Source organism: Pleurodeles waltl, chromosome 3_1 (genome assembly GCF_031143425.1).
Source record: "Pleurodeles waltl isolate 20211129_DDA chromosome 3_1, aPleWal1.hap1.20221129, whole genome shotgun sequence".
NCBI lineage: Eukaryota > Metazoa > Chordata > Amphibia > Caudata > Salamandridae > Pleurodeles > Pleurodeles waltl.
The window spans coordinates 238,704,023-238,722,214 of NC_090440.1; the positions used below are offsets into that span (position 1 = coordinate 238,704,023).

The following is an 18,192-nucleotide window of genomic DNA, read 5'->3' on the forward strand; positions in this document are numbered from 1 at the left end:
CTTCCCGGGCCATTCTGACTGCGGCGGTAACGCCGCGGTCAGAAAAGGGGAACTGGCGGTTTTCCCGACGGTTTTCCCCTGGCCCAGGGAATCCTCCATGGCGGCGCTGCTTGCAGCGCCGCCATGGGGATTCCGACCCCCTTCCCGCCAGCCTGTTCCTGGCGGTTTACACCGCCAGGAAGAGGCTGGCGGGAACGGGTGTCGTGGGGCCCCTGCTTAGCAGACAGTGAAAATCGCAACGGGTGCCACTGCACCCGTCGCACCCCTGCAAATCCGCCGGCTCCATTCGGAGCCGGCTTCCTCTTTGCAGGGGCTTTCCCGCTGGGCCGGCGGGTGATCTTTTGGAGATCGCCCGCCGGCCCAGCGGGAAAGTTGAAAGACCCCCGCGGTCATTTGACCGCGGTGCGGTCTTTGGGCGGTTTCCGCCCGGCGGGCGCCACCCGCCGGGGTCGGAATGACCCCCAATGTCTTCATAAACAAATTTCTACCAACCATACACCTAATATTCTCTGATTCCTACCATCCCCTGTAGAATATCTAGAAGTCACATCACCATTCAGAATACATAATGTCGGCATCTACTGCTTTCAGTCCCAATCTTCAACAACAATACCACCTTAAAACAGCTATACCCCTCTTCTCCCTCAGTAATGCTCATAGATATGACTTTGAAACTAAAATGTCACACGTCCAAATATTCTCTTATACATCAAATTCTAATTTACAGGAAAACTCTCTATCTTATTCTCATCACAAATCAATTCAACCACTCCCAACCAAGTCTCCTTCCAGCCGATGTATCACCACTGCAATATGTGTCCTTATAAAGCTTACCTTCTCCTGCTCAGTTAGCAGGCAACTTTGCATACCCACTTATTAGTTCCCTGCTTGGGAAACAGGCCGATGGGCTCACCCCTGTCACTGCTGGCAAAAGAGTCTATCATGCCCACCTCTCAGGCCTTACGCAGCAGCCGCACACAGGTAGGGAAGAATTATGTAACACCATAAAATTAAATGGTGGACGGAGTGTTGAAACCTTTCAAACGCTCACCCACAGTCACAGATCTGTGTTTAATCCATCATTATTTTGCTCACAAAGGCATCCCAGTTTGCACCCAGCCATATGCAAATCAGCCTTGACCTTGCACCCTATGGGAACAGTCCATCCTGAACTGCCAGGCCAGGCCAGGTCCTCTCTGGACCGGAAACAAGCAACCTTGGAACGGTTTCGGAGTATCACCCCTCATCAGCCAGACTAGCTTGAATCCGGTGGTGCACCATGCAAGGGACCCACGCCTGGGCATATCCTGGCCACTTATGGCAAACATAGCAACACCACAAAATAAAATGATCGGAGTGTTGAAACTTTTCAAACACTCACCCCGACACAGATCTGGGTTTAATCCATCATTATTTTTCCCTCCACTAATTGTGTGACTTGTACCCACCTATGCCCAGTTTTCACAGGCACTTGCTGAACCATTCAATGCCAGGGAATGCCAGTGAACCCATACATAAATATGGGCTCACCACAGCTCCATTATGTCACCATTTGCCTTGTCTTGGGCTGCCGTAACAAGCACCAGCTTGGTCATTGAGACAGGCAATGAACAATGTGGTAGGTACACTTAAAAGATTGTTAAGGGACTTCTATGCCAAGATCTGTCAAAGGTGGGCATTGCTAGGTCAATAGAGTAGGGTGGTTGGCCATGTGATAGCAAGCAGGATGCACCACAATGGCCTTTGGATGCCTACGGATGGCAGAAAATAAATAACCTATCATTAGTACAAAAAAGAGGAGTTAGCTGCCTTTGTTTAGTACAAAAAGAATGGAAAATATGATAGTGTTTTTTTGCCTTTGGCTAGATAAACGTGAAAAAACCTTTCTGTGAGGTGCGCTATTGATTTCTAGGGAAGAAGTATGCCCTATTTGGCATTGCCAGAGTATCAGAACTGCATAATGACTCAGGTTTCAAACAGTCACTGCCTATGGTCAACAGGAAATTTCTCCCTCACTCACCTCCACAAAGTGTCTTGGTGCAGAGCTTGCACTGGCATTTGTACGGTAGGTAGGATCTTGAGAAATACTACTTAAAATACTGAAATTATTGGCCAAAAATAAAGTATCCTTCGAAAGCAGTAATCAATATTACATCTCTGTATAAAAAAAGTTCAATCTTGGAGTGCGTTGTGTGAAAGTTTTAAGGGTAGCTGGGGTTCGGCGACAGTTCAGCTGATCAGATTAGTAAATAGTGAGGTTGATTGTGGTGGTAACATCTTGTGGTTCTCTGACCTCTGCTTATCTGAAGAGTGGAAGCTGTAAGACTCACTCTTAAAAGCTTAAGGCCTCATCTTGGATTTCTAGAGGAGTGAATTCTGCAAAACTAACCAGAAAGTCAATAGTCTAAAGTAGAGTGAGAGACCATACCAGCAAACCAGAGTTACAGTAGGCGATTTTATAAATGCTCTATAATCCACTACTGGGCATCAGGTGCTGTTATACGGGCCAGTCCTAAAATGTAATTGATGTACATAACTTTGGGCCTGATTTAGAGTTTGGCGGAGGGGTTACTCCGTCACAACCATGAAAGATATCCCGCCCGCTCTATTACAAGTTTCAAAGACTATAATGGAATTGTAATATGGCAGACAGGATATCTGTCACATTTACAGATGGAGTAACCCACACCATCAAACCCTAAATCAGACCCTTAATGTCTGTGATCAGTTGCTATATACCCTAGGCTCGTTTGCATAATTCCTAGATAGGAAAAATGAACACTCGGTTGACCCAAGTCACTCATCTATGCGTCTGTTGCATCATTATTATCTAGGTGGACAGGGGACAGTTCTGATAGCATGGAGGAGCCTGTGTCAGTTCACCCAATCACAATACCTTCCGCTGCAAGTCTAGCAGTCGGTTTAGCGATGTCCCTGATTCCGGCCGGCAGTGAAATTCTCTTTTCATCTTCTTCACCGCCTCTTTCAAAGTGCTGTTTCGAATGTACCCGCTCACCAGGGTGACCAATCTTTCATGTCGAATCCGGCCATACGAATCCATTGCGAGGATGGCACTCTGTCAAAAAACGCAAAATAATGGCTTAGGAAGTGTTGTGCAGGTACAGTGAGTAAAAAACACACGCATCATAAAAAGGGCAACTCTGGTTTCTATCACACAATGCTCCAGTCGTGACTTTCCTTTTACCGTAATTTTATAATTAATACAATTGGATTACCCGATGTATACTAAACTACAGCTTCCAAACGGCATTTTTGTTACTTTAAAGGCATGGACTGGAGCACTGAGCTATGCATGACCATCCATTTTATCCTTTTACTAATTACAGTGCAACCTCGTGATTATTTCTCTTTTCCTTTGGTGCTTTCTTTTTATACACAATCATATTAGAAGACGTTGTTGTTTGCTTAGTCAAAGTTAAACTCTTGTTTGCACAGTACTGAACCCAAAGGACAAGGATACACTCAGTGCTCCCCTTTCACCACTGATGTATGACCTAGGGCAAGAAAGTACAGTTTACAATGCAGACAGAACTTACATCCTACTATTTTTATATTATAATTTATAATTTCATCTTTCACTTATACAAAAACACCCATGTTTACGATCATTTCTCTTAAATGCATCACTGATGCATCAATGCTGATTTTTTTCCCTTCATAAGCAACATTTGCGATTCCAACTCTACCTTTAACAATAAATGTATCGTCCTTATTCTTAATCCTGTAAATAATCTCTAAAATTGGAATCCTAGATACGGTAAGAGGGTTGCATATTGAGGGAAAAATGTATTTCACCAAGACGGTGTTCACTGAGAAGAGCCCATGTGTCACTAATATGATTGGTCAGAGTATCTTGTGTATTAAAAGAGAGAGGTACAAAGATCCAACAAGAATAATGTGAAGATACTTGTACAGGAAAGTATCATTAGACGGGGTACTAGAAGAAAAGTTAACAAAATAAAAGGAAATAATTTTCACAAGTTAATTGTAATCTACTAAGGCATTCTCTGAAGGTACCTTTTTTGGGAGGTGGCTCCAACATAAGGCACTGGACTAATTTTGAATATAATAAAACAATATACAGCATCCCATCACCCAGCTTAAGGTAAGGTGGAAAGAGACTTATGAGAAAAAAAATAATAAATAAGTAAATACCTTATTTTCCAAATGAATACTGTATAAAGTCAGATCAGAACTCTTCTAGTAAGAATACTCTCCATAAAGCAACCATTACTGAGCGGCCTAGTGGACTTGGGCAGAGATAACAATTACTGGTCCCAGAGTTTTTATTTTTCAGAAATAACCCCTACCTTAAAAAAAAAAGAAAAAGAAACGTCGAGTCAGCTGAAAAAAACCATAGATCCCTCTCGGCATCAGTTGTCGCAAAAGCGCATCCGCCATACAAGTGGATGGTCTTTCATCAAAGAGATCCCTGCCGAGCATATTGGGTCCCCAAAATATGGCTAGTGATCTTCTATTAGGGGAACAGAGGCCAGAGTCTCTGCTGACCTCGCAGGCTCCTAGACCACCAGCCAAAGTATAAAGGACTCCTCTAGTCTTTTGAACACCAGACCATTTGTGGTTTTTCCACATTGGATACTGGCAAGGATCGGAATGCCTGTTCCCCTTTGATCTTGGACATATAGAAGTTGTTGCTGCAAGATTGGGGAGAAGAAAGAAAGGAAGCAGTGGCAAAGGAAACTGTGGACAGAGCTGGACTTGGCAAATAGGAACACATGAGCCAAACCCCATGCCCCAGCAAGGTCTACTACAGGGAGGTAATCCCTGTGCAAATATATACTGTATCTGTAGTAAACGTCTGCTTAGATGTATAACTTGACAGGGGGGGCATCTGGCAAATGTTGGGATGGCTGTGTACTGGAGGCACTCATTCCCTTGTATTCTGGAAGCACCTAAGGGCGCAGAGTACTAGGGGATCATAAATAGAATTTATGGAATTTCTCCGCCTCAAAACCTAGACGATCCGGTGTGGCTGCAGGTTACAGATTACAACCCGCTTTACACAGCAATAGAAAGCTAATTACCCAAGCTCAGCCTGCTAACAACCCCTCTGGTTTAGAAGGGATACACAAACTATGGGAGTTAGAAAAACTGACAATTACAACTAAAAAAAAAATTAAACCTTGCAAGGTGAGTGGGGTCAGGCACTGGAGTTTCTGATCAAAGAATACTGGAAAATTACGTGCCTTGAAGGTTCTGAAAATAACTCTCAACTGAAATCTACTGTGATTGTGGAGAGCTTAAACAGAGAAGTGCTTGTCATGTGGAGGATGTCTAGGACCAGAAATGTAAAATGCTGATTCGAATTGCCTGGGTTTGTCTTCCCTCGCACCTTTGGGATCCAATTTAATTAGCACACAAAGAGTGGCACTGGGGGTCGCGATCGGGAAACGAGTTAGTGGTTAAAATGATGATTTATGGTTTTTAACTTGTACTTTGGTTGTCTGCCAATCTGTTTGGAAGTGTAGGGCAGATTTCCTTGCGAAAGCCTACAATAAAAACATTTACACCTAGATATCTACAAATAAGTCTGAAATACGTCTAACTGAAATACAACAGAAGATGGTCCATCAAGTTCAACTTTATGCCAGAATCTAAGCTGTTTGTCAGGGTCCAGAATGGATGCCTAGTCCTCTTACCGAGATCCAGTCAGCTAATAAATGTGTGGATGTTGGAAGGGAATGCATAATCAGTATTTGCTGGTAGTAGGCTTACTCCATGCCCAGAACTACCAACTCATAAGGTATGTGCCTTCTGAACTCTTCAACCAGTCACCCTTGAGCACAGGGTGAGCTGAAAATCCCTACATACAATACATTTGCAGATCTAGTGTGGGAAGTCTCTGTTTGGTTGCAGGCCATTAAAGGTTTTCCAGTCGCCCCTAGGCACAGGAATTGGCGGCTAAAACTTTAATTGGTGTTTCAGGAATGTAAGAGAGGCTGCTGAGACAGTGCCGTGCTCAACCTGGCCCCACCCATCCAGGTCTCCCACAGTTCCTTAGGGAACTACAGTCTCGAAGACCCAATTCCATGATCATGAACCTCCCTCCTATGAGGCTTCTCCATAGGAAAGTGCAGTCTCAAAGCCCCCCGCATGTCTAAAAGACCTGCTCCCTCAGAAACCCAGCCTCCTTTCATCACAGGATCACACAGTGACATGTTTTTTGAGGTTTGAAGGTCAGCACCCTACCAGCCTATTGAATTAATAATGTACTTACAAATTTACAGATAGGCAATGGTGCTTCTAAGTCAGCTACGCCACACACTGAAGATAGAGGTGTCAAAATAATAGAAATAGCCCCAAAGATTTCATGAGTAACAATAAAAAATTGTGGTTGTTCCTAAGTCATTTATGCCACACAAGGTGGACGAGGGGACAGGAACAGGTTTGAAGTTCTGCTCTCATAATGTTATTTGGCCCTGCAGTAACATTTTGATATTTAGTAAAATTCAGTCTTTCTGAACTAACAGGTGGAGACTTACTAACTGTGGAAGTAGCACCAACTACTTCCAGCTTCAAAGAGAAAACCCTTACAGGAATCCAGTGGCTGTGAGACAAAAAAAACACGAAGGACAGAATACAGAATTCCTTACTCAGACAAAATACAGAGGTGAGAAAAATCATTGCAGCTATATTTTGTTACCTGGATGACTACCTGACGGTCAGCTCATAAAATCTTGCCAATTCTCCCAGTGATACTTTTGGAAATACTTGGTTGAATTCTAGTTTAAGGGCAAGAAGACACTATGACAGCATGTTCATTCTTTATAAAATCATGCAAACTTTAAACGTTAAATAAAATTTAAATTTGCCTATACCAAAATGGTTCTTTTTGAAGAATTTTCTCTCTCGACAGAATTGCACACAACCTTAGCCTTGGTGCTATAGGGCAGGAGGTACGGCTGAGAGTATTCAACACAGCTCTACCAGTAGGCTGTCACCATCAAGGCCTAGTTAGCACTGGGAAACGAATGTCCAAAATAGCAAAGGAACTTGCATGAGGTCACCAAGATTAGCATGGACGGTGAGGCTTAGAATGTAAATTCAAGGTGCACAGATAAATAAAGACTTAATTGCAATATCGATTCTTCCACCTCCTGGGTATTTATGGGTCATACTCTTAACGAACTGTTAGTTATTTAATTTTGCTCCATTTATCAAAATATATTCAAAACATCAAAACTTTATATGGTTACAATGTATAAGAATCCAGAGTTCCTACAGACATGCATAAAAACTCTCATAAACAATACACACAAAAAAAAACTAAGGGCCATATTTATACTTTTTGACGCACAACTGCGCCTACGCAGTTGTGCGTCAAAAATTTTAACGCCGGCTAACGCCATTCCAAAGTACCATGCGGGCGCCTTATTTATTGAATGACGTTAGCTGGCGCAGCTGACTGGTGTGCGTAAAAAAAAATGACTCACACCAGGCGGCGTAGGGGAAAATGGAGCTTGGGCGTCAAAAAATGGGGCAAGTCAGGTCTGAGGCAAAATTTTGGCCTCAACCCGATTTGCGCCATTTTTTTTGTTGCCCAACCCCCATTGAAATGACTCCTGTCTTAGCACAGACAGGAGTCATGCCCCCTTGCCCAATGGCCATGCCCAGGGGACTTATGTCCCCTGGGCATGGTCATTGGGCATAGTGGCATGTAGAGGGGCACAAATCAGGCCCCCCTATGCCACAAAAAAAATAATAAAAAAATACTTACCTGAACTTACCTTAAGTTCCCTGGGATGGGTCCCTCCATCCTTGGGCGTCCTCCTGGGGTGGGCAAGGGTGGCAGGGGGTGTCCCTGGGGGCATGGGAGGGCACCTCTGGGCTCCTTCCGAGCCCACAGGTCCCTTAACGTCTGCCCTGACCAGACGCTAAAAAATGACGCAAAAGCGGCTGGACGTCATTTTTTAAGGCCCGCCCACTTCCGTGCGTCATTTTTGCACGGGAGTTTAAATAAGGCGCACATGCCTTAGAGTAATTTTTTAGAAGGGAACGCCTACCTTGCATATCATTAACGCAAGGTAGGTGTCCACGCTAAAAAATGACGCAAACTCCAAGATCTTTGGCGCTAGACGGGTCTAACGCCAAAGTATAAATATGGAGTTAGCTTTGCGTCGGATTTGCGTAAAAAAAAACGACGCAAATCCGGCGCAAACAGAGTATAAATATGCCCCTAAGGGTCGCAATACAGGAGACACAGGACTCCCAAGTCAGTAATCCGCACTGAGAGGTACCTATTTCATGGGGGGCCTGGGGGCTGGGGGGGCGATACTCATTGGAGCTGTTATTAATGGATCATTAAAAGTTCCAGATTTAAAAATGGGAAATTACCTCAGGAACTGGCGCTCTGGGCAGATTCTCTTAAGGATTTCCTATAAGCGGACCTCTTTCCCCTAAAAAATTTCACAAGGTTTTTCTGGATAAAATATAAGTGGGGAAAGAAAAACGGAAGTGTGATTTAAGAACACACTTTATAATTTCCATACTTGTGAAACCTCTGTTTGCACAACATCAGAATTACAATGGAGCACGTATGGAGGACTTAAATAGTTATGTTGCTGCTATTAGAGCGTACAACATAAAGCCCAACTATCTCACAGTTAAACCCAAGAGCAATAACTAAGGCAGACCCTTTTTATGGGGAAACCCATAAAAGGGCATCTTGTCCTACCTAAAGCTATTAATATATGCCTAGATGTAGGACACCCTATCCTGCATTCCATGAGGTAGTGAAATAGTTAATTGTTTCTTGAAACGCTTTGGGAGAAGGTACTGAAGTAGACGTCTTTAACATGATGCCTCCCATGCAGCTCTAACATGCCTGTTCTCTTCCCATCGGATTAGGGGCAACGGAGTTTGATTTGCACTGAACATAAATATCTCATAGTTACCTGGTACAGATCTCTAGGAAGCCTTCCACTGCTGACCCCTCGATCCAAGGCCCGGCGATTGTGTGCCTCATCAAGATGAGTGAAAAGAACCCCTGCTTCTGTTACAGGCCTAGAGCTGCCATTCTCAATAGGGTTATTCAGTGTCCCATCCACCCTTATGTCCAGTACTGGAGCTGTCTGAGGAGCAGAGAAAAAGTTAACAAGAAAGTTTGAGAAAAAACTTAGTAGGAGGCTAATGCAATTCTTCTGAAGGTGAATGATGCTCGTTTCTGATGGATACAACTACCTGTGGATTCCTCACCTAATGAATACTCCCATGGCGCCAGCATTCGACGGAAATCTTCTTACTAGTCTCTGCACGTCGACGAGGACGTCACTCTAGCCCACGCAACGCCGTCTGACGTCATACAGGCAATAAGAGGTCCTCGACGACGTGCCGACGTCAGTTCCCTTTTTTCCGTGCATTCGAAACGGTTATCTTCGAGGGAGCAACTGTTACTTTTGTGGTTACAGTGTATTTTTGCTGCGTAGTCTTTCGCTGTGGTAATAATGTCGCAGAGAAAGTCTGGATTCAAGCCTTGTCGTGAGTGTGGAGGCAAGATGTCAGTGACGGATCCTCATTCTGACTGCCTTTGGTGTTTGAGCTCCGACCACGACGTCTCGACTTGTGATTCATGCCAGCACATGAATCCAAAGGCCCTCAAGGAACGTGAGGCGAAGCTGTTTATGGCGAAATCGAAGGAGAAGCATCACAAGAAGTCTTCTTCGCCAAGACATCGGCGTCATCGAGACTCCCGGCGCCGTAGAGAATCTCGGCGTCATTCAAAGGAGACTCGTTCCAGGTCTTCGGATCGGCGCCGAAGGACATGGGAGATCAGTCCCACGGTTACGCCGCATCCTTCGACGCCGTTGCCCTCTCCGGCGTCTCTGACTTCACCTGGACAGGCGTCGGTGATTGAGGTATTGGAGCCTCAGGTGTTATCTCCGGCGTCGCAGACGTCGAGGCCGGCGTCGGGGTCGCCTCCGAGACAGGCACCCCAGTATCCGGCTTTTCCCACCCCTGGAGCCGATAGTTCCGCATTCTTGAATGCGATGTATGCCATCTTCCAACAGATGGCTCCAGGGGGTGCTCCGGCTGGGCCTTTGGCCTTTTCATTGGGTGATCCTGCACCTCTTCGGCCGGCACCCTTTATGCCCTTTCTCCCTTTTGGGAACGTGGGCTCGGCGCCGGTGTCGGCGCCGGTGGCCGCTCCGGTGGCTTCAGAGGGATTGGCCCCGGGGATTTCCATCCCGTCGACGTCGGGATTTCGGCCTGTGACTCCGGTGGGTCCATCTGCTTCGACTGCTCTTTCGTCAGCGCCGAAGTTACCTGTGGCGCCGGACGCGGCGTTGGTGGCTTCTGAAGATCGGCGCCGATCTTCGACTTCGGCGGAGGCATTGTCGACTCCGCGTATTGAACAACGGCTTCATTCGAGGAGACGTGCTCTCCGTGTATTAGAGGAGCAGGAGTACCAACGAGCCCTGGAGGAAGGAGAGCTAGAGGACTCGGGTGATGGGCTGCGTGGTCTGGAGTCGGCCAGTGGGCTGGACACTTCCCCTGAGTGGGATCTTTCGTCCCCGGGAGAATATACTGAGGAGGCTGCTTCCTTTCACGCAGTGGTACGGAAGGCAGCTAGTTTTTTGGACCTGCCTTTGCCGGTGGTGGAGGCTAAACAAAACCTTCTAACAGAGGTGCTACATCCGGCCTCAGCTGCGGCTGAGCCTCTTTTGCCATTTAATGACGCTCTGCTGGATCCGGTGTTAGAGGTGTGGAAGAGGCCGGCATCTTCCCCAGCAGTTCACAGAGCTGTGGCCAGGAGGTATCGGGCGGCTCCAACTGACCCTGGTTTTCTGTCTAGGCACCCTACGCCGGAGAGCTTGGTGGTGCAGGCCTCCTGTTCATCCAAGTCAGCGTCTGGTTCTTTCCCGACGGTGCCTGGGGACAGAGATTCAAAGAAACTGGAGGCGCAGTCCAAGAAGATTTTTTCGTCCTGCAGTCTGGCGTTGAAGGCCACCAACGCAACCTGTATCCTGGGGAGGTATATTCATGCTCTGATGGATGACATTTCCTCATCATTTACAGAGCTTCCCCAGGGTCTTTTGGATGTTGTTTCAAATGCCCAGGCTGCTGCGACCCAGATTATCCAGACTGGACTGGATACGACCGACTCAGTAGCCAGAGCAATGGGCACAACTGTGGTGGCAAGGAGGCAGGCCTGGCTCCGTAACTCGGGCTTTTCTGCGGATGTAGAGTCCACATTGTTGGATCTCCCGTTTGATGGGGACAAACTGTTTGGAGCCAAGGCTGATTCGGCCTTGGAACGTTTTAAGGAAAGCAGGGCCACGGCTAAGTCGTTAGGGCTCCAAGCTCCTTCTTCCACGGCCTCTTCCAGATTTTTCAGGAGGTTTCGTGGATTTGGGCGTGGCTCTTCCTCCTCTTCCTTTCGGGGAAGATATCAGCAACCTGCCTCTTCCCATCCCTATAGATCTTTTAGAGGGAGAGGTAGGGTCCGCACCAGAGGAGCCTCTCAGCAGCACTCTGCCTCTTCCTCATCCTCTGGCGGGGTGCAGCAGGGGAAGCAGCCTTAGGCTTCCACCATTTCCCACTCACTCCTCTCCTGTAGGGGGAAGATTACAGCATTTTCTCACCAAATGGAAGACTGTTACAACGGACACTTGGGTTCTCAGTATTGTGGGAAAAGGCTACACCCTTCCCTTTCGGGAGTTCCCACCCCTCATCCCGCCCCGCCCTTCTTATTGTTCAGAAGAACACCTCCTGTTGCTAGAACAGGAGGTACAAGCCCTCCTTTCAAAGGGCGCGGTGGAGTTGGTCCCAGAGCAGGAAAGGGGTCGAGGATGTTACTCAAGGTATTTCCTGATTCCCAAGAAGGATGGTCGTTTGAGACCAATTCTGGACCTGAGGATCTTGAATTGGTTCCTCAAGCAGGAAAAGTTCAAGATGCTGACCCTAGCACAGGTGCTTTTGGCGTTGAACAAGGAAGACTGGATGGTGTCTGTCGACTTGCAGGATGCTTACTTTCATATCCCGATACTCAAGTCACACAGGAAGTATCTCCGGTTTGTGGTGGGATCGCAGCACTATCAGTTTGCGGTCCTTCCGTTTGGTCTTACTTCAGCACCTCGAGTCTTCACGAAGGTGATGTCGGTGGTTGCGGCTGAACTCAGAAGGAAGGGGATAGCAGTATTCCCTTACTTGGACGACTGGTTGATCAAAGCCAAGTCCCCGGAGCTTGTGTCGCATCATCTGCAGTCAACAACCCAGTTGTTGTTCGACCTGGGTTTTTCGGTGAACGAGCCCAAATCTCACCTAGAGCCCTCTCAGCGCCTCCTGTTCATAGGGGCAGTACTGGATACAACATTGGGTCGGGCCTTTCCTCCGCCTCAGCGGATTCAAGATATTCAGGATTTGGTTCCAATGTTTCGAAATGGAGCGGTAGTTCCAGTCCTCAAGGTCCTTCGTCTGCTCGGTCTGTTTGCCTCCTGCATTCTGTTGGTCACGCATGCTCGCTGGCACATGAGGGCTCTTCAGTGGTGCCTCCGAAGGCAGTGGTCTCAACACAAAGGGGATCTAGAGAGTACTGTCAAGATCTCCAGAGATGCTGCTGTGGATTTGAAGTGGTGGATTGCAAGCAACAATCTTTCACAAGGAAAGCCGTTCCAGCAGTCGCCACCAGTGGCCACAGTCATAACGGATGCTTCCACTCTAGGGTGGGGAGCTCATCGGGGGGATCTGGAGATCAAAGGCCTTTGGTCTCCAGAGGAACAGATGTTTCACATCAATCTGTTAGAGTTACGGGCTGTACGTCTGGCTCTCAAGGCCTTCCTCCCTTCCCTTCGTGGTCAGTCGGTACAGGTCCTAACGGACAATACTACCACAATGTGGTACATAAACAAGCAGGGAGGAGTGGGGTCGTACCTTCTCTGCAGAGAAGCTCTTCGACTATGGTCCTGGGCAAAGGACCATCAGATTTGCTTGATAGCAAACCATCTGGCCGGAGTCTTGAACGTGCGTGCGGACAGTCTCAGTCGCCAATTCTCGGCAGACCACGAGTGGCGTCTCCATCCAGATCAAGTCCGTTTAATCTTCCAGAGGTGGGGGTTTCCTCGGGTAGATCTGTTTGCCACTCGAGAGAACGCGCATTGTCCGTTATTCTGCAGCCTCCAGTATCCGATGCAGGGAGCGTTGGGGGACGCGTTTCAAATAACCTGGTGCGGCCAGTTGCTTTACGCGTTTCCTCCCATACCCTTGATTCCTCGAGTATTGAGGAAGATTCGCCAGGACCGGGCTCTAGTCATCCTAATAGCTCCGGATTGGCCAAGGAGGGTATGGTACTCCGACCTTCTCCAACTCTCAATGTGCCCTCCGCTCCGTCTCCCTTTCAGGGCAGACCTCCTCTCGCAGTCGCAGGGGCAGGTTTTACACCCCAACCTCCAGAGTCTGCACCTACATGCCTGGAGATTGAACGGGGCAACCTGAGTTCCTTCTCTCTCCCGCCTGAGGTAGTGGATGTTATATTAGCGGCCAGGCGACACTCCACTAAATCTATCTACGCTAATAGATGGTCTAAATTTGTTGCGTGGTGTGGAGAGAGGCAGATTGATCCTTTGCATGCTCATCTATCGGACGTTTTGTCTTTTGCTCTGTCTCTAGCGCAGAAAGGTTGTGCAGTGGCTACCATTAAGGGTTATTTATCGGCCTTGTCAGCCTTCATATGTCTTCCAGACCAACCATCTTTATTTAAATCCCCTATTGTTATCAGATTCTTGAAAGGTCTTCTAAATAAATATCCTCCAAAGCCATTCGTTATGCCGCAATGGGATTTGTCCTTGGTCCTGACTTTCCTTATGGGGTCCCCTTTTGAACCTATGCATTCTTGCCCCTTAAGGTATTTGGTTTTAAAAACAGTCTTCCTGATAGCTATAACATCAGCAAGGAGAGTGAGTGAGTTGCAGGCCTTATCAGTAAAGCCCCCTTATACAACTTTTTATGGGGATAAGGTGGTGTTGAGGACCAAGGCTGCTTTCCTCCCGAAGGTTGTTTCACCTTTCCATTTGGCTCAGGCAATTACTTTGTCCACGTTCTATCCTCCGCCTCATCCTTCCAAAGAGGAAGAAAGACTGCACCGTCTGGACCCAAAGAGGGCGTTGAGCTTCTTTATTGATAGAACAAAGGATTTCAGGCTGGAGGATCAGCTGTTTATTGGATACGTGGGCAAGAGGAGAGGAAAGGCAGTCCACAAGAGAACACTATCCAGGTGGGTTGTTCTTTGCATTAAAATCTGTTACTCTTTGGCAAAGAAGGATCCTCCTGAGGGCATTAGAGCTCATTCCACCAGAGCTAAGTCGGCCACTTCGGCCTTGGCCAGAGATGTTCCTGTGGTCGACATCTGCAAGGCCGCAACTTGGTCGTCCCTTCACACTTTTGCAAAACATTACTGTTTGGATTCTGAGGTTAGAAGGGACGGCCATTTTGCACGGTCAGTGCTGCAGGATTTCTTGGTTTGACCATATAGGCACCCATCGCCGGGCGTGGTACTGCTTTGGGACTCTATTCATTAGGTGAGGAATCCACAGGTAGTTGTATCCATCAGAAGAACGAGTTACTTACCTTCGGTAACGACTTTTCTGGTGGATACATTAGCTACCTGTGGATTCCTCACGGTCCCACCCGCCTCCCCGTTGCCTTTCTGGTCTTACCAAGTAATCCTTGAGTGCGCTCCTCTTGGTCTTCGAGGGTGCAATAGATGTTGTATATAATATATTTATATATGTATATATGTATATATCATTGTGTATATACTTGATGTGTATATATATTTTAAAAAGAGAGAGTTATATATATATATAAAAGATTTACAGTTATTCATGCAATGTTGTGTATTTTTACAATGTTATGGGATGTTGCCTTGCTCTTTCATTGCATTGCCTGGTTGTTCTCATGCACGTAAAAAATGATTGGTACTGACGTCGGCACGTCGTCGAGGACCTCTTATTGCCTGTATGACGTCAGACGGCGTCGCGTGGGCTAGAGTGACGTCCTCGTCGACGTGCAGAGACTAGTAAGAAGATTTCCGTCGAATGCTGGCGCCATGGGAGTATTCATTAGGTGAGGAATCCACAGGTAGCTAATGTATCCACCAGAAAAGTCGTTACCGAAGGTAAGTAACTCGTTCTTTTAGTGTATCAGACTGAGTAGATACTGGACTGAAAAGTTGCATCTACTCGACATTACATCAACTTGCAGGCAGTGGATCTAGATAACCAGTCGTAGACAGACCAGTCCTTGATTTACGCGAAGTTCTTAATGTATTCTGAGATATCATAGCAGGATTACGTTCATTTGTGGAACCTGCTTTTTTGATATGTCTACCGTGCAAAACCCTTTACTCTCAAATGTTGTCATTCATCTTTACCCTTCAGGCTCTTTAGGGAGCACTGACTTTCTGACCATTTTCAGAATATATGTTAGATAATAATACATTAGGAATAACAGAAAACTAAAATAATATGTGTGCAACAAAAACTATATTTAAAAAAAAAGAAAAATTGATTTCAAATTATCATATTAAAACTAAAGAAATTCAGTATGGGGACGAAAGTACACCAGCCTTCTATAAGTGCTTTCTGAACCCCTCCCCCCCCTTGTTATAATGTTACTACCACATCCCCAACAGGCCGCATGAAAAAACCGTCAAAGGTATATGCCCTTGAAAAGGGTAAAACTTTTCCAAAATAGTTTTTTAGTAGAACCTTTAGTATTTTTATGGTAATTTGCTTGTATGAATGCACCTGAAGCATGAAAGAGCGGGGGAACAGGCTCAGGTGGCAGATAACCATCAAAGAAGAAGGATTAATGCGAAAAAGGGGTTCATTTTTAACAAGAAAAAGGTAGAGAGCATTGGGAAAGAATTCCCAACTTAAGAAAACACTTGGGCCCATATTTATACTCTTTTAGCACCGCATTTGCGCCGCTTTTTGAAGCAAAACGGCGCAAACTTGCAAAATACAATTGTATTTTGTAAGTTTGCGCCGTTTTGCGTCAAAAAATGACGCAAATGCAGCGCAAAAAAAGTATAAATATGGGCCTTAGCATTTTGTGTGTTAGTCAATTTTAATAAGCATTATTACATGTTGGTTAATCACAATATTACCTTGTATTTTCATTATTACTTATTTAATTTTTGTTTCTATATTTGTGCAGCACAGTATTTATGTTGGCATATTTTTAAAAAGAACTGTACTCATCTCTCCCTGTTTTTAGATTTGACCATGCTTCCTGCACAGAACAATCTTCCTATTTCCAGATTTCCTTTTTCTCATCTCTTCCGCTTCTTGAACTCTCACCAGGATGGATAGCTTGCTGCCCCTTCCCGAGGTGCTGGTCTTTTCTGATGCCACTGAGCTGCAACAAAGAAAATTTAAGTTCAGTAAAGCTTTGAAATGTTCTTCCCTAGAGAGTACACCATCAGAAGCGCAGGTTTAAAATGTCTGTTGGTGGCGAATATTTGAAGGGATATTAGCTTGAGACGGTTTGCTGTAATCAAAGCCTTTAGACTTTAGTTGTGACTTTAAATTAAATTGCATTGATGGGGAACTTCACTTGCATAAACCTGGTGGGTTTGTAGCTTAAAACACTTTGGTGAGATCATCGCTTGTTGTAATGATAGAGGAGGAAAGTTGGTGGGCCTCATTAACTAGGCTCACATTTTCCTCTTTAAGCCACAATTTTATAAAATTCTAAAGGCTTTACCGAACCCCAGCTTTCTGACAGGAATCGGGATAGACTAACAGATGACCAGAGAAGACCAGGACAGTTAACATTATGTAGGGAGCATGAAAGTGCCTGATGAGTTCAGACAACAGTTACTGAGAAGAAGGTGCCAGATTATTAGGGTTGTGCCATTAAGGTTAATTTGGGAAGGATGAGGCACTGTAGTCTGCCTAGAAAGTATCTTATTGAAATAGAAAGATCCATGTGATAGTGTATTGGGCACTCGTATGGTTTCCACACTCCATTTGCTACTTTGATACTCTGGAGGACCATGCTACAAATAAAATGTATTCGCGAAACTTAGTATTTCTGATGGATACAACTACCTGTGGATTCCTCACCTAATGAATACTCCCATTGCGCCAGCATTCAACGGAAATCTTCTTCCTAGCTTCTGCACGTCGACGAGGACGTCACAGTTGCCCACGCGACGCCGTCTGACGTCATACAGGCAATAAGAGGTCCTCGCCGACGTGCCCATGTCAGCTCCCTTTTTTCCGTGCCATTCGAAACGGTTATCTTCGAGGGAGCTACTGTTGCTGTATCGACAGTTACAGTGTGTTTTTGGCTATTTTTACTTTGAGACATTACAATGTCGCAAAGAAAGTCAGAATTCAAGCCCTGCCGTGAGTGTGGTGGCAAAATGTCAGTAACGGACCCACATTCTGACTGCTTGTGGTGTCTTAGTTCCGACCATGATGTTGATAAGTGCGATTCTTGTCAACATATGAATCCTAAGGCCCTGAAAGAACGTGAGGCCAAACTTTTTCTTGCGAAATCGAAAAAGAAGGAGAAGAGACGCCACCGAAAATCGTCGTCACCGAAGTCTCATCGGCGTCATCAGGACTCCCGGCGTCGTCGAGAATCTCAGCGCCGGTCGAGCAGGGAGAGGTCTCAGTCGGGGTCACCATCAACTCGACGTCGGGAGACTTGGGAAGTCAGTCCCACTGTCTCTCCCCAGCCGACGACGCCGTTACCTTCTCCGGCTTCACCGACTTCACCCGTGTCATCGGTTCATCCTCCTTCAGTGTTTGAGGTTCCGCTGCCTCAGGTGTTTTCTCCGTCTATGCAGACGTCGAGATCGGCGTCGATGTCGCCTTCTAACCAGGCACCTCAGTACCCGGCTTTCCCGGCCCCTGGAGCCGATAGTACTGCATTTCTGAATGCAATGTTTTCCATCTTCCAACAGATGGCTCCAGGTGGTGGACCGGCTGGTCCTTCAGGCCCTGTGGCCTTCAACATGGGTGCTCCGGCTCCACTTCGAGCGGCACCCTTTATGCCCTTTCTTCCCCTGGGAAACGTGAGCTCGGCGCCGGTATCGACTCCGGTAGCTTCGGCTCCTGTGGCTTCGGCTCCTACGACTTCGGCTCCTGCGGCTTCGACGTCTCAGCCAGCGACGCCGACTAGACCTCCTCCGACTCCGGG

The 18,192-nt window shown here is 46.4% G+C and overlaps 1 protein-coding gene across 1 annotated transcript in view; it reads right to left on the minus strand.

Annotated features, from left to right (window-relative positions):
* LOC138283986 (myosin-13-like) overlaps positions 1-18,192 on the minus strand; it is a 346,976-nt gene that overhangs the window by 77,806 nt on the left and 250,978 nt on the right. Inside the window, exons 20-22 of the mRNA XM_069222310.1 lie at positions 16,341-16,398; positions 8,937-9,113; positions 2,897-3,076 (exon numbers count right to left, since the gene is read on the minus strand). Coding sequence (XP_069078411.1) covers positions 2,897-3,076; positions 8,937-9,113; positions 16,341-16,398 — 415 coding nt within the window. The remainder of the gene's footprint in view (positions 1-2,896; positions 3,077-8,936; positions 9,114-16,340; positions 16,399-18,192) is intronic.